General features: G+C 46.4%; 2 protein-coding genes across 5 annotated transcripts; both read right to left on the reverse strand.

Moving 5' to 3' along the window:
- Nucleotides 1-3,332: 3,332 nt before the first annotated feature.
- On the reverse strand, nucleotides 3,333-8,825 carry LOC132528099 (HLA class II histocompatibility antigen, DM beta chain). Of its 4 annotated transcripts, XM_060164121.1 has the most exons (6): nucleotides 8,562-8,825; nucleotides 7,436-7,717; nucleotides 5,884-6,183; nucleotides 4,437-4,553; nucleotides 4,052-4,087; nucleotides 3,333-3,698 (listed from the first exon to the last, which is right to left on the reverse strand). In XM_060164121.1, exons 1-6 carry the CDS (start codon nucleotides 8,614-8,616, stop codon nucleotides 3,682-3,684), a joined length of 807 nt encoding a protein of 268 aa, XP_060020104.1. In that variant the 5' UTR covers nucleotides 8,617-8,825; the 3' UTR covers nucleotides 3,333-3,681. The 4 variants fall into 4 exon arrangements, with proteins under 4 accessions (XP_060020104.1, XP_060020103.1, XP_060020105.1 ...); XM_060164120.1 differs by having other exon boundaries at nucleotides 3,333-4,087; nucleotides 5,899-6,183; XM_060164122.1 differs by lacking the exon at nucleotides 4,052-4,087.
- Nucleotides 8,826-17,554: 8,729 nt separating this feature from the next.
- On the reverse strand, nucleotides 17,555-22,035 carry LOC132528101 (HLA class II histocompatibility antigen, DM alpha chain). The gene is made up of 5 exons (XM_060164123.1): nucleotides 21,601-22,035; nucleotides 20,116-20,400; nucleotides 18,423-18,701; nucleotides 18,069-18,197; nucleotides 17,555-17,725 (listed from the first exon to the last, which is right to left on the reverse strand). The coding sequence occupies exons 1-5, from the start codon at nucleotides 21,686-21,688 to the stop codon at nucleotides 17,721-17,723; spliced, it is 786 nt and encodes a 261-aa protein (XP_060020106.1). The 5' UTR covers nucleotides 21,689-22,035; the 3' UTR covers nucleotides 17,555-17,720.

Raw genomic sequence — 22,035 nt, forward strand, 5'->3', positions numbered from 1 at the left:
GCCCCAAGTGTTGAAGTTCCTGCCCTCATGGTCACAAACGTGTGTCCTTTATGGGTGGAGAGTTGGCCTAGATGACATATTAAGTCAATTCCAGCTTCAAGTTCAGTTTTTAAAACAAGACATTTAAGAGAAGGGTTTCCCTGGTGGCGCAGTGGTTGAGAGTCCGCCTGCCGATGCTGGGGACACAGGTTCGTGCCCCGGTCCGGGAAGATCCCACATGCCGCGGAGCAGCTGGGCCTGTGAGCCACGGCCACTGAGCCTGCGCGTCCGGAGCCTGTGCTCCGCAACGGGAGAGGCCACAAGAGTGAGAGGCCCGCATACCGCAAAAAAAAAAAACGAAGAAAAGACATTGAAGGGAGAGAACCAATCGTTGTGCCACTTTGATTAGATATAACACAGAAGCCCAACTCTCTCCCTCTCTCTGTCTCTCTCTCACGCACGCGCACGCGCACGCGCACACACCTTTACTCTCCTCAAACAGGAGGTGGCGCATCGTTATCCCTCTTCTGCCTTCCTTCCAGGCACCACTCACTCGCCTGTGGAGATCTATGTGACACTTTTTTCCCACTCCCCATCTGGAAGGGGACAGCCTTCCCTATAAACCAAACACCTACGCGATTAGGGCAGAGAAAAGTTTGCACGGGGTCTCCAGAGAGAGACTGGAAGCTCTCTAATTAGCTGACTCTCTCCCTCCTTCCCCTGGCGTCCTGCTACTTTGATTTTCACTGCTGAGACCACACCCAGAGCCTTGGGAAGTACAGCGTCTCCTTCACAAAAGGCCAGGCATAGACAAGACCCAAAGCCCCACCCAGACTAGACTATCAGAAGGAATTAGCTTTGTCAAACAAACAAAAACAAGAACAGCGAATGGAAAAATGAAAATGAAACAATATGGCAAGACTTCAAACAGCAAGTTCTTAAAGAAAGCAGGTAGTGGGGTAGAGGTGATAGATTATTTACATGATATACAAGCTAATTAATTAAATGTTGTATAAAAACTTTTTTTCAATGAAACATAAAACTGGTAAAATTTGTAGAGATTAGTTTCTGAGCTTACCTATACGGATCACAGCGCATGGCACTCCACTGCTTCCTACGTTATATGGCCCAGCTCAGAGAATAGCTATTTTGAACTTGTGAGCATTTTCCCCTACCATTGACTTCTTCATGAAACTCCTTCCAGAAGAGATGCCCTGATCACAAGGATCCATCTGGGGAAACTATGGATATGGTGGAAATCAATTCACTGATTGGACAAACCCTGAGCACCTACTTTTTTTTTTTTTTTAATTGAAGTATAGTTGATTTACAGTGTTGTATAACTTTCTGCTGTACAGCAAACTGATTCAGTTATACAAATATATACACATTGTTTTTCGTATTATTTTCCATTATGGTTTATCACAGGATACTGAATAGAGTTCCCTGTGCTCTACAGTAGGACCTTATTGTTTATCCATTCTATATATAATAGCTTGCATCTGCTAATCCGAAACTCCCAGCCCATCCCTCCCCCTTGGCAACCACATATCTGTTCTCTGTGTCCATGGGTCTGGTTCTGTTTCATAGATAAGTTCATTTGTGTCATATTTTATTTTATTTTTAATAATTTTATTTATTTATTTTTGGCTGCATTGGGTCTTCGTTGCTGTGCACAGGCTTTCTCTAGTTGCGGCGAGCGGGGGCTACTCTTCATTGTGGTGCGTAGGCTTCTCATTGCGGTGGCTTCTCTTGTTGCGGAGCACGGGCTCTAGGCGCACGGGCTTCAGTAGTTGCGGGACGCGGGCTCTAGAGCGCAGGCTCAGTAGTTGTGGTGCACGAGCTTAGTTGCCCCGTGGCATGTGGGATCTTCCCGGACCAGGGCTCGAACCCGTGTCCCCTGCATTGGCAGGCGGATTCTTAACCACTGCACTACCAGGGAAGTCCCTGTGTCATATTTTAGATTCCATATATAAGCTATATCTTATGGTATTTGTCTTTCTCTTCCTGACTTCCTTCACTTAGTATGATCATCTCTAGGTCCATCCATGTTGCTGCAAATGGCATTATTTTGTTCCTTTTTTATACCTGAGCACCAGCTTGGATATCAAGTCTGTATGCACAGTGCTATCCCCACACTTCTCCAGGCCCCCATCAGCACAGAAACTGTGCAAGGAGGAAGGGTCCCAGCCCCCGTGACCACCCTCCCACCCACCCACACAAACAACCATGGAGACAACAATGCAGGAAGATTCCACACACCGTCTGTCTTCTGACCCTTTCCCCCAGCTCATCAGATTCTGCTCTTATGTGTTCCTACATAGACACCCACACACATGCATCCCTAACCCCTTGTTCTCCCTCCACAATTCTCTGTTAGGCTAAACTCCTCCAATACTTACTTTCATTTCTGGTTCCTTTCGGTTGCCTAGTCTAGTATCTAACTCTCATTCCAAAGACAATGCCACCTGTGTCCAGCAGGTGTCGCCCTTTACTGGGAACGAAGAGCACCTCTCTTCCGCTGTGTGAAATCCAGCCCCCAACGGTGGATCCCCCTTGGGTTTGGGGTGGAAGGGAATGTAAGGGGGGCTCTGAAGAGTGGTGTGCTCGACAGCATGAGGGTCCTCAGAATACAGCAGCCTAGTTACTTCCAACTCAGGTAGACAGACATCCTACAGAGAATTTGCTGTTCAACCTTGGACAAGTTATTTAACCTCTCTGAACCTCACTTTCATCTGTGACTCAGAGGGAGACCATCCTTCCTTACCAGGTGATTGTGGAGAATGAATGAGATACAACATAAATCACTTAGCCCAGTGCCTAGGTCATGATAAGCACTCGAGTTACGGTCCCTTTCCCACGTAGGTTATGGAAGAAAATAACTGCCCAGAACTCAGATCAGGAATTGAGCTCTGCCCCTTGAATACTGACTATCTGAGGGTCTGTGTCAGAGTTGTGATGAGGATCAGATGAAACAATGCATGTAAAGCACCTAGTAGAGCACCTGGCCCAGAAAGTTGTGACTGACATGTCACGAGTGTGGGCTGGCTGTGTGCCAGGTAATGTTCTCAGCCGTTTACAAGTATGAACTCATTTAATCCTCATTAAGATCCCTTATGAGGTCAGAAAACTGTAAACCCCCTCCTATCCCTGACTCTGTGACTCCATCCCCCCACAGTTTATTACCTTCTTACGAATTATCCATCAGGAAACTGTCCCCATTTCTGTCATGTCTAGATGGGAAAATGGGAGGAAACACTGACTCCTCGACTGCAGTAGGAGAGTGAATCAAGCCCAGCCCCTGACTGCCTATAGTCCCTCCTCAGGGCCTCAAGAAAAAGCATGGAAAAAACTGTATTTCCACCAGAGTTTATTCCTCAGAGCCGATCACCAGCGACTCATACCTCTGTGGCACAGGAGGCCCCCAAGAGGGCCTTTGACGTTTCTCCCCAGATTATATTCAGCCCAGATACGTAGCCTTGGGCTCTACCTATGGACAATACCTTGGTTACAGAATATTCCCAGGAATGAGTTCCCCAAGTTGTAAGGTTTCCATAGCAGGGACTGGGAAATTCATAGAATCAAATAGAGAAACCATAGGATCCAAGAAAATGTGGACGCTTGGACGGGCTGGAGGAGCACAGCAGCATCCTTAGGAGTTCGAATCTCCTCACGTGGAGAGGAACTTGTAGGATTCTGCCTCTAGGAAATGTGCTGACCTGCAGAAGAAATGAAAACAAGGTAATAAAGCTCCAAACCAACTTGACCCCGTCGTTTGTCCCTATAACCATCCATGCCAGAGCCTTTAATACAGTGATATGGAAAATTCTAGATCACCAAACACTAAGGAGCCACCTTCAGACACTCTGTTGGGTAGAAGAGAAGGGGGTAGGTGCTCCTCCCTTCTGTTCCTGATCCCAGCAACGGCAGCTTCAATCACATTGTCAGCCCGAGCCTGGTGGAAGCTCACCCCCGCTCCAAATAGCACCATTAGCTGAACCCAACGGTGACTCCCTCTAACCTTCACCCGCTCCAAAGGGCCAGCAGGCAGACAGACCAACAGACACGTTACCTTCTGGATAATTGGACCCTGGGAGGAAAACGTAGCCTAGGAGAAGAAAATATTTGAGTGGAGGACAGTCTTTGTGGATAAAAGTCTCTGGTATTTTTCACAGCCAATGGGGTAGCCATGGGAGAACCAGTCACAAAGAGAAAGTGAACAGAGGGACTTGCCTGGTGGTCCAGTGGTTAAGACTCTGTGCTCCCAATGCAGGGGGCCCGGGTTCGATCCCTGGCCAGGGAACTAGAGACTGCATGCTGCGACTAAGAGTCCGCATGCCGCAACTAAAGATCCCGCATGCCGGAACTAAGACCCAACAAAGCCAAATACATTTTTCTCTTTTTAATTTTTTAAAGTGAGCAGAGGTTGGGATTGAGAGTTCAGGAGGGTCACTCACCGGAGAAGGCAGCTCTCCGCCAGCTGACCAAACCAAGAGAGAAGATGACGAGGCCCAGGACCAGAGTCACAGCACACGCAAAAACCTTCACTGTCTGCACTGGCGACAGCCCAGGAGCTGCGGAAGTAGAAACTTACTAGAACCAATTTCTCTTGCTCGTTCCCAGAGCAACTTCATTTACTGCGACCTCCAGCTCAGGTTCAAAGGTGCTATATCTGGACCCCAAGGGTCTAGCTCACACCAATCCACGCCCAAGGAAGTGGCCTTTCCTCAAAACCCCCATCCTGTGGGTCTCTACTCCTGTGGTTCCCTGGGGAGCCGCTCTCCCTGAGTTAGTACCCCCGCTTCCAGATCCTCTCTAAGATGATGGAGCCTCTCAAGGCATCCTGTATTCTTCCTTCACCCCGACGGCACCCTTGCTGAGGAATGCAGAGTTCCCCATCCCTCTCTCCATTTGCCTGTGGTGACAATACTTGCTCCCTTGACCACTCTATCCGAGCATTTTCCTATGAAATTGTCTTTCCGCCTTTCCTAACTTCCCAAGGTTTCATTCCATGAGTTATCCAAGTACTTATGTGTCTCCTACCTGCCCACTTCCAGATTTGGGTCCTTCCAGAACCTGTCTCCACCCCCCTCCACAGCCCTCACTTCCTGGAGCTGGCCCTAGTCTGAATCCTGTCCCCTACCAGGATTCCTTTCCTTTAACTACTTCCAATCCCGGGGTTCAAACAATGGTGACTGGCTTTATGCAGTAGCCTCCAAGTGTGTACACCAAAGTGTCTGCCAGCCCTGGCTTCTTCCTCCCTGATAGAGCAGCCCCAATTCAGTACGGCCCCCAGACCGAGAGAGTCCCCTTTCTTCCGTGACCTTCTTTATTTCTCCAACTCCCATTCCTGACCTGACAACAGAATAGCGGAAATCTGAGAATCCTAGAATATTGCATCACAATTTGGGCTTCTGAAAATATGGTTACCAAATCGACATCCTCTTTTCAGGACAGTCAGGCTCCCCTCCCACCCTCAGACAAGCACATAACACCAACCACAGCACCATAGCAACAGCAACAGTAACTCTTGTCATGCATGCAGGATCTTCCCCGACCAGGGATGGAACCCCGTGACTCCTGCACTGGAAGCTCGGAGTCTTAACCACTGGACCGCCAGGGAAGTCCAACAATAACTAACTCTTTCCGTGTCTGTATCCCCTGGCCCCATCTCTGGTCATGAACCCTCCGTAAGTTCCTCCAGACTCACTCTTTCTGAGCATCTCCCTCTCTCCCCTGTACCGTGGAGGACCTCTCTACATCCCATTCCCTCTGCCAAAATATTGGTGTTCTTTTTTCCCAACCAGGGATGGAACCCGTGTCCCCCGCAGGGGAAGCGCGGAGTCCTAACTTGACCGCTAGGGAATGACAGTAGCTCTCTGCTTTAACGCTAATTCCTCCCACCTGCCCCACACTTACTCCAGTCCTGAAGGATGGGTTCAAGAGTGCTAATGTGCTCTACCACACAGGTGTAGGTGTCCCCCAAAGAGGGGGTTATGGCCAAATGGGAGACGGTCTGGTATGTCCAGTCTCCGTTGGGCTGGACCGTCTTATGGGCGCTGCCGTGAGGGAGGACCAGCTGCCCGTTCTTCCTCCACGTGATGGTCACAGCAGCTGGATAGAAGCCCCACACGTAGCAGGCCAGCATCACAGTCTCCCTCGTGTTAAAAGGAGTGGCTTTAACTACTTGCACAGATGGCGGTCCTGCAGAGGAGGAAAAAAGAGTCACGAAGGAGGGCAACATTCTGGCTTTCCCTCCAACCTGGTTTCTTTCCTACTTGAATTCTTCCTGGATTTTGCCCACCGACCTTCCCAACCCCCACCTCATTCCCACACACATCCCTTTGAAAATGAGGAGTTAGAATGTACTCCTGCTTCACTCTTTCTTGGCTCCCATTTCATCACTGCTCCTTCCTTTTTCCTCCAAAATTATATTTGTTCACAATAAGTAGAAGCCAGGGCTGAACTGCAGGCTGTTTCAGAAGTCATTGTATTAATTTCAAGTGCATAAGTGAATTGTCATCCAGAGTTATAGTGGGGGGTTTGCAAAAGTAGGAAAACACCCTTGTCCTCAAATCTCATTGAACAAATTGACTTGATAAAGAAAGCCTTTTTTTTTTCCTTGAATAGTTTAAGGAAACAAGGCTAACTCAGGACTAACTCTCCTAAATTTGGACGAGGGAATCTAATTCATGAGATCATTCATGTTGCCATCTTTTAATAGTTTACTTTTCTAGGTGACCCTTCCGCTTGCTTGGGTGTTTTTCAAACAAAGTATTCAATAAAAATCCAAGATATTGTGTGAAGATGCAGATTCCCGAGCCTGCAGCCCTGGCTATTTTCATCCAACAGATCTGTAGCGGTTCTCAAGGGCTTGTGTTTTTAACAAGCACCTTCCCCAGGCGATTCTGAGAAATCATATCTTAAGACACAGTACTCTGTACGATAGAGAACTTCAAGTTTTCTTTTAAAAATCTCAAGTCATTCTCAGTGCAAGTGATTAAGGGTGAGAGAGTTTGCATCAGAATTCCCTGGGAGGTTTTCCAAATATTCCCATGCCTGGGCCTGTCTCAGACCCGGGACACCAGAACCTGGGCTACAGTGGCGTGAGCATTTTGGGAAAAGCCATTCTGGTAATTCTGACAGTTCAACCCCTGGTTGAACTTGGATCTGCCTCCTGAGATGCCCTAAATTGAAGGAAAACTAGCTTACTCTCCCCGCGATAGCTCCTCACTGGCTCAAACATCACCTCCCCTTTTTCATTCCTGCCCTACCCCTGTCAACCACCTTGTGTCCTCGTAAGGGTCAACCCTCCCTCTTTTTACATCACAGGTCCTCTGATTTTCTGCTTCTTTCCTGCCCACAGCTCAAACCCCTTGCCGGTGAGGGACCCTTCTTGGCCTCCCCTCTCCTAACTGTGCTTCCTAACCATCCCTCTGCTCCCTTCTCGCCTTACGTGTCCTGTGGGTCAGAGATCTCCAGAAGGGCTGGGTGTGTGTGGCACAGTCCTGCAGCCCGTTGGATAAGCGTTTGATCAGGTTTTCCTTATGGTTGAGGTAATCTGAGAGGTATTTGGCCAAGCCGTTCAGTACCCCAAATTCACAAGGGACCATACTGGCCTGCAGGGGATCCCAGCAGGTCAGCAAATCCTTGTTGAAGGAGATACAATATGTGAACTCTTTTGGAGTCCCATTGTCATCCAGCAGACAGGTGCTTTCCACGTGGGCCACAAAGCCTCCTGCAGGAGCCAGAGAAGGGGGATAGGTCAGAGTCCTCTGCAGGAACCCAAGCCTCAGTTACACCTGGTGAGTGGGGCACAGGTTTCCCGACTGAGGCAGCATCTGCTGACCAAGCTCATGGACCAGAGTCTCTGAGAGTCCCGATTAAGGGCATAGATGGTCCTAGCAGAGAAGTTTCTAGATCCCGTTTCCTCTTTATGTGAGACTAAGCATGGGGACACAAGTAGCCCAAAATTATTTGCATGTTTAAACACAACAATTTACCCAGGATAAGACCTTCAGTAAGGCCAGTGATCGAGTGAGAAAAGGGGTCAAAGGAAAGAGTCAGCCTTGTTCTGTGCTGGACACATTATTAAATATTCGTGCCACATGTATTTCTGAAGCACTCGCTGTGTGCTAGGCACCGTGCTAGGAGCTGGGGATGCAGCATTCAACAGGGCAGATATCGTCTTTGCCTACCTACCAACAGGAAATGTCTATTACACGAATAATTATACAGCTTAATTACGTTAAAATTGCTACACAGAAAAACAACAAGGTCCTACTGTGTAGCACAGGGAACTATAGTCAATAGCCTAGGATAAACCATAATGGAAAAGAATATTAATAAAGAACGTATACATGTGTATAACTGAGTCACTTTGCTGTACAGCAGAAATTAACACAACATTGTAAATCAACTAAACTTCAATAAAAAAATAAATTTAAAAAATTGCTACAAAGGTACAGTACGAAGTGCTATGGGAGTATGTAATAGGGAGACAGACTAGTTTGGGGTATCCGAATCCAATAACAAAACTGAACACCCTACCCAAAGGGAGCAGAGGAAGGGAGGGTCCTTACCTGCTCCGGTGCAGCCCAGGCTGAGGCCCAGCAGCAGCGGCAGGAGGGCAGTCATGCTCTCCTCGGGGGAGACACGGGGAATCCTGTCCCCTGGAGCAGCTCTTCCAGGGGCCCTGGGTCCTTGCCTGCCCGAGAAGTCCCAGCCTGGGTAGATGATCTCCAAACACTGAGTGGGAATATGGTTATTGCCGGGGCCCCCTCGATGCTCTCTAAATGAGCGATTTGGAGCTACCAAGCCCCTAGATACTATACCTGTTCCTTACCTGATCATCTAACTCAGTGTCCCAAACTGAGAACTGTCAGATTGGCTAGGTAGGCGGGGACAAGTGTAGAGACAAATCGCTGAGCGCATCCGCTCAGCATCATCAGTTACTAGGTAAATCTCACTCTGCCCTGGGCTTTTAAGAACTGGTCTCTTAACTCTCCTAAGGAACAGTCTGTAGGTGGATTTCCCTAGCTCAGTGGAGAGAATAAACCCAATATTCCCAAGATGTATGCAGCCTGGACTGCCCACTGGTTTAACTGTTTCCGCTCAAGGTCCTCCTCAAAGACTGGGGACTAGGTAACCTCTCTTTCTCCTTTAAGGGAAGTTACTTGGGAATTTATCCCTTGATTACATATTCCTTGGTCTGTCCTGTCACCCAGGAAACAGGCGGACAAGGGGCCCTTCTAGGGCATGTGGTAGAGGCAGGGCTGCTAAGGAAGGAGATGTAGGGAGAGTGCAGTTAGCTGGCCTCAAAGCAAGACTGCAGAAGAGAAGCAGTTCCTAAGAGATCAGGGCCACAGCCCTGAAAAATCCCTCCCTGGGCTTCCATTGCTTCATCTGTCCTAGCCCAGATGAGCTTCATTTTCTCCTTTCTGCTTTCCTAAGCCAGAAACCCGAACCCCCTACCCTCTGAAACATCTCAGAGCAGACCGCAGGGCAATACCACTTAACCCCCTTGATAATTAGCTGGTGATGGGCCAATGCCCAAAGCTCACTTGTCTCCCCCAAACTCAAAACTCCCCTATGTGTTTCCCCCACAGGTCCCATCTGTCCTGGGGCAGGTCCCCACATTATGAAGCCACTAGAAAAATGAGATAAAACATCCCTACTTTTCTTCCCCAGGAAAAGACAAATTTTAAATAGCAATTCATTCTCATTGTGAACTATACGATTGATAGATTTTCCCATTACAAATGTAAAACCCTAAATTGGTTTCTCTGTGCTCCCCACTAGGCTTCATGGCTGCCTCTCCTCACCTTGCTTTCTTTTTTAAAAATATTTGTTTATTTTTTTAGCTGCACCAGGTCTTAGTTGCAGCACATGGGATCTTCGTTGCCACATGCGGGACCTTTTTAGTTGCGGCATTCAGGATTTATTTCCCTGATCAGGGATCGAACCCGGGCCCCCTGCACTGGGGACATGGAGTCTTAACTGCTGCACCACCAGGGAAGTCCAAGCAAGTTTCACCTTGCTTTCTGAAAGCTCTTGAATTTGACTTGATAGTGAGCTAAATAAAAGAGGATTAGGAGGGAAGCCCTTGACACCACATTTACCTGTCCTCCTTCCAAGTCCCTGACCCCCAGAGAATCTGATATTTATGAAGAAAAAAGGAAGAGGGGGAAGCTTACCTCCAAGATGAAAACATACATGAATATCAGGAACAAAAGAGTTGTTTTGTGTAACTAGTTGAGCTTCACTGAAGCTCTGCCCACGTCCCCCCACCACCACCCATACACTCAGCCCCACCTGGGTTATACCGCTACACTTGAACTTCTCTAATGAACCATTAAGGGTTGAATGGGCAGAAAATTGAGGAGGGGGAATGGGCAGAAAATTGAGGAGGGGGAGTGCAAAATTTGTTAAGCTTCTACTTTGTGACAGATACTATGCTAAGTCAATCCTTTACATGCTATCTCATTTAATCTTAAAAGACCTGTTGGGCTTCCCTGCTGGCGCAGTGGTTGAGAGTCCGCCTGCTGATGCAGGGGACACGGGTTCGTGCCCCGGTCCGGGAGGGTCCCACATGCCGCGGAGCAGCTGGGCCCGTGAGCCATGGCCGCTGAGCCTGCACGTCCGGAGCCTGTGCTCCCCAACAGTGAGAGGCCCGCGTACCGCAAAAAAAAAAAAAAAAAAAAAAAAAAAGACCTGTTAATGGTCCTCATTTTACAGTTTGGAAAACAGGTCCAAAGATTCACACCCAAGGTCTCGAGGTACACACACAAACACACACACACTTGAGTGTGCCCACACACTCACTACATCTGGGACTGAGATGACCCAAGTAAAGGTAACTCGTGGAGGCCTCCGCTGAGAAAAGGAAAAAGGGAAAAGCCACCCCAATCCTTCTGAGTCATCTTTCCGATGCTCAGAGCTCCTCCTGCTCTTAGAACTCGTGTCTCTTCCACTTTTTCTTTCGACAGTCTCAAAACTGTGAATTCTCCTACACACACGCTCACTTCCCCCCGTTACGTCTCTCCCCCTCCCTCCAAGTAGGCAGTGAACCTAACCTCAGGAACCAGGTCTTGGGATCCTTTTCAAGGTCCCCAAAGCCCGCCTGGCACAGGAATGCTTTCCACACAGGAGGGCCTGTGTGGCCCTCCGCCAGCTCCCTGAGGCTCGGCAAACTCCCTCTTATGTCTGGCTCTCTGCTTGGGCAGCCAAAGGAGATGTGAAACCTTCCATAGGCAGCTGCAGGAAATGTAGACAATTTCACTTCTCTACTAATGAGAGACTGAGGGTGCTTTTTAGAATCAAGCTGGACAGAAAAACCCAGAGACCTGTGCTCAGCGAAGTGGTTTCTTCCTTCCCCTCTTCCTCCTAACCCTACTTTTTTTGTTGCTGTTGTTGTTACAGACATAGCTCTGTCCCCCACCTCTAGTCAACCCCAAAGAATGTTTCAACTGTCCTGTGCATTGTTGGTGATTGGATAACTATTTATGTAACAACCAGGACTGAAGTTGGGGAACCCCAGGCAGCTTCCCATATGCTGTCCCTCTTTTATGGCCACTACACAAGGGCCCAAAGAGTGAATCCCCTCCTTGCCCGCTGCCTCTTCTGCTAAGCTGGACACCATAGGCCAGAAGTGGACTGACCATGGTGTTTACCTGCAAAGCATTACAGGGACTCCCAAGAGCTAAGAGATGTGGGCTCCGTTCCCACGTCATTCGCTTACAGCTCGGTTGGGGAGTGAGAAGAAACATCTAGAGAGAGAAGAGTTTATGTTAATGCAAGTCAGCAATCAGGCCAGTGGACTTAAAAGAGAAAAGAGAAGACATTGTGTGTGTTTGGTGGACAGGAAGTCCTCTCCATTGCGGGGGCCTGGAAGTGGGCTGGATTCGTGTCAGAGAAGAGGAAGGCAGTTGGCATCCCGGTCTTGGCATATAACCACACGAGCTGGGCAATGTTATAAGGTGCTGTTGGGGGTCTAGCAGCTACCTGGACTGACAAAAACAAAAACGAACTGCAATGACATTATTGGCACCTTGAAAGAAGTCAGAAATGTGGTCTTATGCTTTTTCGAGAGTATGGCCATAATAAAAAATCTCTTCTAGGTCCTTCCTAACATCCCTCCCTGTACGTTCACAGGTTCCTCTTCTGGACAGATAGTGTGGTTTTTTTAATATATAAATTTATTTATTTTATTTTATTTATTTTTGGCTGCATTGGGTCTTCATTGCTGCGCATGGGCTTTCTCTAGTTTCGACAAGTGGGGCCTACTCTTTGTTGCGGTGCGCGGGCTTCTCATTGCGGGGGCTTCTCCTTTTTGTGGAGCACAGGCTCTAGACACGTGGACTTCAGTAGTTGCAGCACACGGGCTCCAGTAGTTGCAGCACGTGAGCTCAGTAGTTGTGGCTCATGGGCTCTAGAGTGCAGGCTCAGAAGTTGTGGCGCACAGGCTTAGTTGCTCCGAGGCATGTGGGATCTTCCCGGACCAGGGCTCGAACCCGTGTCCCCTGCGTTGGCAGGCAGATTCTTAACCACTGCACCACCAGGGAAGTCCTGGACAGATGGTTTTAACTCAAGCCTGCATTTTATAAACTCAAAAATTGTTCAACTTGTCCATCACTTGTAATTGAAAACCAAGAGCCTGAGACCACATTCGTGACTTCCTTCAATGTCTTTTCACACTTCTGCATCCTATCAGGATTACATGACTTCCCAGTCTGTCCAACTTCACGCCCACCCACCTCCCACCTCTCCTCTCCTTGCTCTCCTTCTCTGTTAGGATTCACTGCTCTAGACCCTGACCTTTGAGCTACAGTTGCTGTAACTAGTTCAACCTCCTTCCATCCTGCAGCTAGATTACTTGAACTACTAGCAGATATTTTACCTGATTTGCCACCACAACTCTTGAATCATGTTATTACCTCTGCATTTTAACTACGAGAAAATGGAGGCAGAGGGAGGTTAGTGACTGCCCAGCTTTACCCAGATACTAAGTAATAGTGCCATGACTTGATTCTAAATTCTATAGTATAATAATATCTTAATAATCAATTAGAAACTAATTGAAAATGGCCAACCATTTATAATAGGAATTTTAAACCAAATATATTTAGAAATTAACATACAAAAGTATAAAAACTTTCTAGGAAAAAAAAGGAAACTTTATATTAAAGTGCATAAATGAAGACCTTAAGAAGTGAAGAGACATACCATATTCATGGCTGAGGCATCCTCACATAATGAAGAAGTCAGTTTTCCCCCATAGCTCTAACCAACATCATAGCAGAATTTGGGGAGAACTTGACAAGCTGATTCTATAATGTGCATGATAATAAAGTCCATAAGAATCTTAGACAATTTTGATAAAGAAGAGCAAAATGTGGTTTTCTGGGAGGTGAGGTGGCAAAGAAATGGAAACGAGCCCTACCAAATATTAAAACACAAAAAAAGCCCTAATAATTTAAACATGATTAAGTGGACACAAGAACTGACAAGCCAACTGAACTGAATAATCCAGAGACAAATCCATGCATATGGGGGAATTTGGCATAAAATTCCTGGGAATAAATCAAATATTTGATACATGGCATTAAAATCAATTTAGTGTTTGGAGAAAAAGAAAGTTGTAACCATACTCATACCACATGGAAAAACTCCAGATCAATAAAGATCTAACTGTGAAAGGAGAACAATAACTCTAATAGGAAAGCACAGTGAAATATCATATATGGCCAGATATAAGGCAAAGCTTTTTTACCTAAAATTATTCATCAGAAAAGAGAAATTACCTTCTATATAAGCCCTTAAGTTTTTTCCTTTCCAAGTTATGGCCACTCTCTCAAAGCTGTTTGGAGAAGATACATTATCCTAAAATGATTTCAGTTAATAAATACATGAGAAACCTCCATACCGTTTTCCACAGTGGCTGCACCAATTTACATTCCTACCAACATTGCATAAGGATTCACCAACAGTATGGAGGTTCTTCAAAAAATTAAAAATAGAACTATTATATGATCTAGCAATTCCACTTCTGGGTATTTATCCAAAGAAAACAAAAACGCTAACTCAAAAAGATACATGCACCCCATTTTCACTGAAGCATTATTTGCTATATTTCTATAGTATAATAATATCTCTATAAATATGGAAACAATCTAATTATCCATCAATGCATAAAGAAATTGTGGTGTATACATACAATGGAATATTATTCGGCCATAAAGAAGAATGAAATCTTGCCATTTGCAAAAACATGGATGGACCTCGAGGGCATTATGGGAAGTGAAATAAGTCAGAGAAAGAAAAATACTGTATAATCCCTCTTATATGTGGAATCTAAAACAAACAAACAAACGGGGACTTCCCCTGGTGGCACGGTGGTTAAGAATCCGCCTGACAACGCAGGGGACACTGGTCTAAGTCCTGGTCCGGGAAGATCTCACATGCCGCGGAGCAACTAAGCCTGTGGCACCACAACTACTGAGCCTGTGCTCTAGAGTCCGTGAGCCACAACTACTGAGCCCATATGCCACAACTACTGAAGCCCGCGCGCCTAGAGCCTGTGCTCCACAACGAGAGAAGCCACCACAGTGAGAAGCCCACGCACCTCAACGAAGAGTAGCCCCCACGCGCCGCAACTAGAGAAAGCCCGCGTGCAGCAATGAAGACCCAATGCAGCCAAAATTAAATAAATAAATTTATAAACAAACAAACAAGCAAACGCAAACGAAAAAACAACCAAGCTTATAGAAACAGAGAACAGAACAGTTTCGTGGTTGCCAGAGACTGCCAGGGAGGGGTGGGCAGGTAGGAGAAATGAACAAACTGGTTTTGGTGGGTTTTTTAGTTTAAATTAATGGGTTTATTTTTTAAATAAATCAAAGAATTTAGAATCCATTAGCATAATCACAAATAAACACATGAGAATTAGAATAAAAATTGTTTTATGAAATGTGAGAAGTGGAAACAGCAATATGCCTACATTAAAATATTATGTTATAAAATATGTGATTTTAAATTTGTGAGTTAGTAACTAAATAAAGGCAGTTAGCAAACATTTGACTATTTTCCTATAACTTCTATACACCTAAAACTTTAAATTTTGAACTTGGTCAAAAATCGTTTAAAATATTCTCATTGAGAAAATGGAGACTCCCCTTATCACTTTATGTTCCAGCAAAAATTGTAACGTTACTGCCTTGGGGTTCGAAAGGATTTCTTAAGGTTATGAAAACACAAACCATATGGGTTTTGACTGTCAAAATGAAATCATTCTATTTGGGGAAAGAACCGTCTACAAATTTAACTGATGAGCAGCGAAGTGGAAGAAGACACTTGCAGTATTTATACTGACATAGGATTGCTATATAAAATATTTCAGAAACCCCCATACATTCACAAGAAAAAGCCATATTTAAGATAGATAAAAGATATGAATCAGCAATTCACAGAGAGATAAACCTATAAGACGATGTCCAGCCTCACTAGCAAGGAGAGAAAGGCAAGTTAAGTCCATTCTCAACGTCTGCATCTTTATTCCTGTCCTGCCCCTATGGGGAGGGGGAAGGGTAAGCTGGGATGAAGTGAGAGAGTGGCATGGATTTATATATGCTACCAAATGTAAAATAGATAGCTAGTGGGAAGCAGCCGCATAGCACAGGGAGATCAGCTCCGTGCTTTGTGACCACCTAGAGGGGTGGGTTAGGGAGGAAGGGAGGGAGGGAGATGAAAGAGGGAAGAGATATGGGGATATATGTATATGTATAGCTGATTCACTTTGTTATAAAGCAGAAACTAACACACCATTGTAAAGCAATTATACTCCAATAAAGATGTTAAAAAATAAAAATTTGGGGGCTTCCCTGGTGGCGCAGTGGTTGGGAATCTGCCTGCCGATGCAGGGGACACGGATTCGAGCCCTGGTCTGGGAAGATCCCACGTGCCGCGGAGCAACTGGGCCTGTGAGCCACAACTACTGAGCCTGAGCGTCTGGAGCCTGTGCTTGCAACAAGAGAGGCCACGATAGCGAGAGGCCCGCAAACCGCGATGAAGAGTGGCCCCCGCTTGCCGCAACTGGAGAAAGCCCTCACACAGAAACGAAGACCCAACACAGCCAAAAATAAATAATTTAAAATTAATATCTGCTTAAAAAAATAAAATATTAAAATTAAAATTTTTTTTTAAATTAAAGAAAACACAACAACTTGAGACCACTTGACACCCACTGTATCGCCAACATTTGAAAGTCAAATAATTTCAAGTGTTAGTGACAATAAAGGAAAGTGAGAACTACCTTGCTCTGTTGGTGGGAGTGTAAACTGTTTATGATCCCTGAATCATTGAAATTACAAAATAGTTATATGAAAAAAATAACTAACACATAAACCAAGGCAGCATAGCGCTGAGAGCAAGGTCTGGGTTGAGTGTGCCAAGTCTTGGAATTCCGAGTTCAGTCAAGGTCAGTCAGGGCTGGAGTATTAGGAACAGATTCATGGAAGAGGAGGCACTATTTTTTTTTTTATTAAAGGGGGCACACCAGACGAGAGAGGGTCTGGAAGGCTTGTTGAGTATTATAAGTGACAGTATTATAGAATGCTTGATAGAGAGCATCTAACCTAAGCCCATCATTTTACAGATGAGGAGTTTGAGGCCCAGAGAGGGGGTGTGACTTGTCTAAGGTCACACAGCATAATAAAAGCAGTTTTGAGACTTCCCTGGTGGTCCAGTGGTTAGGACTCCACGCTTTCACTGCTGAATGCCTGGGTTTAATCCCTTGTTGGGGAAATAAGATCCCACAAGCTGTGCAGGGCAACGAATAAATAAATAAAAGCAGTTTTAAGGCTTGACTGGCAGGAAGTTTCTGGATAAGTTGGAAAATGGAGAGAGAGAAATCAGGAAGAACTAGAAAGCAATGGGGCAGATGTAGAATGGTAAAGTGAAAAGAAAAGAAAAGCATCTCAAAGGGAGAACATACAATACTTGAAGGTAGATTCAAAGTAGTTTCCAGAAAAGAAGTTAATGATGCTGCTAAATTCCCCAGTGAAAATCCTTGCTAAGTTATGAGCACCTTTTCTACATGCCAAACGCTGTTCTAAGCATTCTACAAGATGTCAATTTATTTAAGCCTTACAATAACCTTATTAAGGTGGGCACCATTGTTATCATCATCCTTTTACAGAAAATGGTACCAAGACACAGAAAGGTTAAGTAACTCGCCCAAGGGCACACAGCTAAAATTTGACAGTCACGATTGAATTCCCAGCGGTTTGGTTCTGGACTCCGCACTCTTTTTCTCTATAAATTTATTTATTTTATTTATTTATTTTTGGCTGCATTGGGTCTTCGTTGCAGTGAGTGGGCTTCTCATTGTTGTGGCTTCTCTTGTTGCAGAGCACGGGCTCTAGGCATGTGGGCTTCAGTAGTTGTGTCATGTGGGCTTCTCTGTAGAATGTGTGACCATTACTTGCTGCCAACCCCACCCCCAACATGCACTCAGCTACAGTGGTTACAAGTGTCTCTCTCTCTCTCTGTCTCTCTGTCTCTCTGTCTCTGTCACACACACACACACACACACACACACACACACACACACACACACACACACCGGCGGAAGGCCCAGGGCCTCCTGCTCTGAGAAGGAGAGATCCTGGGTAGGATGTGAGAAACTTGAACACCTCTTGCTTGGATGGCTGCAGCTGTTGGCCTCAGACTCTGGTCAGGAAGAGTCAGTCTGAGGAGAGAGAAGGACGGAGGAAAGCCATCAGGGGGATCCTCATGGTCCCCAAAGGCCCTTTCCGGCCTGCAACACACCCTATAGAAGTTGATCTCTCCTTCTCTCCAAATCATCTCCAAGCACCCTTCCTCCAGCCCCCCACATCACTCCTCTCCCACGCAAAGCCATTCTCATGACCTAGAACTGGGTGTGTGTATTTGGGACCTCAACCAGGAGGATGTCCCACGGTGCCCAACACAGGCCTCCCCACCAAGGGCCTGAGGACCACTGTACGCGCTCCCCAGGCCACAGGTCGGTCCCGGCACACCCACACATGCCCTCTCCAGATGCCCTGACATACCACCCGAGCAAGGTTTTCGGAAGTAGATGATGAGGACTGAGCCAACAGTGATGCCCAGCACACCCAGGCCAAAGGCTACACCGCACAGCACGTTCTCCAGAAGATCCGAGGGCAGCACATTCTGGGGCACTAGAGCAAAAGGGGAGCCGGTCAGCCCAGAGACCTGGTTGGGGAGCCCCAGGGGAATGACACGGGTGTCTGGGATGACAAGGGAGAAACTGAGGCATGGAAGATTGAGGTCAGCTCAGAGTGAGAACAGACTAAACAAGGGCCCAGTGGAGAAAGAAGTCCTCCTGTGGGTCTACCCCCTTCTGCCCCCCAGAGGAACTAGGCTTCCACGGAGAAGTGTCTCACCCCAAAAGGCGATTGCTGTGTAGCTGTCAATCTCATGAGTCACGATGCAGGTGAAAAGATCAGAGGGTGCTGGTGTGAAGTTTAAGTAAGAAAAGGCCTGGAAGGTGAGTCCATCAACGGCTGAGACAAAAGTGGGCCTTGCTCCTTCCACAGGGGCCGAATCATGCTGCCATTTCACAGTCAGTGTGGGTGGGAAGAGGTTATTGACGAAACAGACCAGTGTGTTGGGCTTGCCGAACTCCAGGGGCTTCAGAGTGAACACCTCAGCGATGGGGAGGCCTGTGGGGGTACTGAGGTGAGGGAAAGAAGCGACTAACTTAGATGGGACCCCTGTGTGTGGAGGGGATGTGGCATACGGAGAGGACACGAGATAGGGGGAGCTAGGGCTCTGAGGGAGGTCTTCGTCTAGGCAAGAACCAGACCTGGACCAGAGCCAGGCCACTCTGGACCCTCCACCCTGACTTCCTGCAGCACTTCCTGTCTGGACCTCACATCAGCAACTGATCACACTTTGTCTTCTCATTAAAATGCAGGCACATTTTAATTAGGACTTTGGGATGAATAGATACACACTACTATATATAAGATCAATAATCAACAGGGACCTACTGTATAGCACAAGGAAATCTACTTGATACTCTGTAATAACCTATATGGGAGAAGAATCTCAGAAAGAATGGACATATGTATATGTATAACTGAATCACTTTGTTGTGCCCCTGAAACTAACACAACATTGTAAATCAACTATATTCTAATATAAAATAAAAATTAAATTTAAGAAAATAAAGATAACCACCACCACCAAAAAAAAGAAAGAACCAATCAGTAAAAAAAATTGAAAATACTAATTTTAAGGGTAGTTTCAAGGAACTATATGTTTGGATATATTTGAAAGACATCCTGATCACATCCATACTTTTTTTAAATTTACCTCATCATCCAATTAATGTTAACTCAGTTTTGATATGGTATTGTAGTTTAAATCTTGGCAAATGTACATTATGATTGCAAACTATTACGTTTAGAATGGATGGACAATAAGGTCCTGCTGTGTGGCACGGGGAACTATACCCAATTTCCTGGGATAAAGGAATGTATGTATGTGTATGGCTGGGTCACTTTGCTGTGCTGCAGAGACTGGTACAGCATGGTGTATCAGCTATACTTCAATAAAAAAATACATTATGATGCTCAAACAAATATGGTAGAATAATAAAATAATCATTAACAGAGCTTGATTAACCTATGTAGTTAAGCCTAGTTTACCAAGGCAGTTAGTACCATTTCACTACCTCAGCTGGGGCTTTCATCTACTACGATCCATCAGCATTTCCTAACAAACTCAAATTTTTTGGAAAAAAAATAATAAAATAAAATGTAGGCACATCATCAGATGCTTCTATTCTCCCCTCCATCTTGCTGAGCATCGTAACACAAGCCCTAATACTCAGTAGGCGTCTGTTGGTCTCTGTTGAATTCATTAAGTTCCGTAGTTTTGAATGCCTACTACATCCCAGGGACTTTTCTTCTGCCCCAAAACAAAAACAGAGTACAGATCATGAGTGGTAGAAAAATCAATATCCAAGGAGAGAACCAGAAAGCAGGAGAGATGGGGAGCTGGTGAGAAGGGGAGTAATTCAGTGTATCATGAGGTTAAGAGGGCAGCCCACCCCCCAAAAAATCCCCTGACCTCTAGACACTGGGATTTGCCCTTCAAGCTCTGGGCCAATTTCCTCGACAATCGCCCGGCAGAATGCTTTGTCAAAGAAAATGTTGGAAGTATCTCGAGACTTGTGAGCCCAGTCAGCAAATTCAGGCAGGCGAGGCACTCGGATATTCTGGGAAAAGTCGAAGGAGAAAAGCTGGTCCTCGTTGAAGGATTCGGAGAGCCCCACGTTGGGATTCCCGATCTGGCAGTACATTGTGTGCAGGAACGTGTGGTTTTTCAGCTCATCCCTCCACCCTGGAGTAAGAGCTGCAAAAGAGACAGAGTGGTGTCCAAGGAGGTGGGAGCCACCTCCTCTTTAGCTTAGAAAACAGCAAGGCCTGCCTCAGGTAGAGGGGGGAGAGGTGGGTTGCCTCCCAGTGGGAGCAGAAAAGAAATTACGGGATCTCACCAAACTTACCCAGCCCATAAAAAGGCCAACTGTTTAAAGTTGTAACAAGTAATTCAGAATCACAATGTTGGTTGTATCTTTGTGCCTAAAGGCACCCAGCCAAAGAGGTAAGTGGCGGCTAAAATCAAACCTGCATTCTGCTCACCAAACCATGCAACCTGGCATAGGGTTATGTCCTCCCAAAGGTCTCCACCTTTGCCTGATCCCCGGGAGGCCATCCTATTGACTTGTGAAGGGCCTGGATGAGTTCCCAGTCTTCACATGGATATGTGAAGGAATGGCGGTGGCCTCCCTAAGCCATAGATGGCACTGCCCCATCCCATCCCATCCCATCCCCAGACACACATGGCAGACTGAAAAACCACTCTCCAGGCTTCTTTTCAGCCGCTTCGTTGGCACCAGGCCTCTCTGAAAATAACTTCCCCTCCCTCAACCCTGCAGACCTTGCAAAGACAGGACTGGGGGAATGGCACCATAGCTGCAGGAAATAATCTCTAATTCTTTGAAGCTCCTGGCAGGAATCTCCCCAGCCAGGAGGAAATCTTCTACTCAAAACCCAATACCCAGAATGATAGAGTAAGAGGAGTCTTCCAGATTCTTCTTCCATTCTGCCCCATTCTTTTCAAAGAAGGAACTAAGGACCAATAAAGTTAAGAGACTTTTCAAGAATCATAAGGTGAATTGATGACAGAGTGCAGAGTAGACTCCCAAGTAGGAACAGTGGAAATAACACTTGTTTTGCTCAAATCCCTGCTCTACCACTTTCCAACGGGGTGAACTTCCACAAGTTACTTAAACTCTGAGTCTCATTTCCTTCATCTGGAAAGTGGAGATAATAATCTCTGCTTCAAGAGATTGTCTTCGATGAAACCTACAAAGCACCTCTGGCATTGTTTGCCATCCATCCATAGTATAGCTCTCTTTCCCAATTCTGCTATCGTTTCCACTCTCTCATAATACTTTCACCACTTACAAAGCACTTTCACCGCTTTCAAATGCCCCGGCTCCCTAGGTTCTACCCCAGTCAGGATGGAAGTAAAGGGGAGGTACTGCCATACCTTCAGGGGCAGTCCAGGACTGGGGCAGCAGCCACAGAAGGGGTAGCAGCCGTAGCAGCGCAGCTCCCTGGCTCAGCTCATGATCCATATCTTCACAGCTCCCAGTGGGCTTGGAGCTACCAGACGGCTGACCCAGGTCCCCAGATTCCTTCCCAGATCATGTTTCTCCAGCTCACTTCCCTAACTTCTCTTGTCTTTCCGGCTAAGCCAATCACAGAAAGTGTAGGGTTTGACGTCATCGGTCGCTGGGGAGAGACCAGGAGCGAGCACCCTTCTTAGGACTAGGCTCTTTTACCAGGCCAGCCTAGGGGCTGTAGATGGGTTGGGGAGGCAGTGGAGGAATGTCTGCCTCCTGATGAGGATCCCTCTTTAGCATCTGGCAGTCAGCCTCAGCCTGTAACCCCACCAAGGGACTCTTCTGAGCAGCACTGCCAT

The sequence above is a fragment of the Lagenorhynchus albirostris genome, chromosome 10 (assembly GCF_949774975.1).
Source record: "Lagenorhynchus albirostris chromosome 10, mLagAlb1.1, whole genome shotgun sequence".
NCBI lineage: Eukaryota > Metazoa > Chordata > Mammalia > Artiodactyla > Delphinidae > Lagenorhynchus > Lagenorhynchus albirostris.

Bases quoted from the DNA above. Each gene is read 5' to 3' on its own strand.
- LOC132528099 (XM_060164119.1), bottom strand. From the start codon at position 8,616: ATGACTGCCCTCCTGCCGCTGCTGCTGGGCCTCAGCCTGGGCTGCACC. The intron at 4,554-5,883 runs GTGGGAGGAATT...CTACTTCCGCAG, and splicing joins CTGGAGTAAGTGTGGGGCAG to CTCCTGGGCTGTCGCCAGTG. The intron at 4,088-4,436 runs GTGAGTGACCCT...TTCTTCTCCTAG, and splicing joins GCGGAGAGCTGCCTTCTCCG to GCTACGTTTTCCTCCCAGGG.
- LOC132528101 (XM_060164123.1), bottom strand. From the start codon at position 21,688: ATGGATCATGAGCTGAGCCAGGGAGCTGCGCTGCTACGGCTGCTACCC. The intron at 18,702-20,115 runs GTCAGGGGATTT...GTACCCCCACAG, and splicing joins GCAAATCCCAGTGTCTAGAG to GCCTCCCCATCGCTGAGGTG. The intron at 18,198-18,422 runs GTGAGACACTTC...CTTTTGCTCTAG, and splicing joins CACAGCAATCGCCTTTTGGG to TGCCCCAGAATGTGCTGCCC.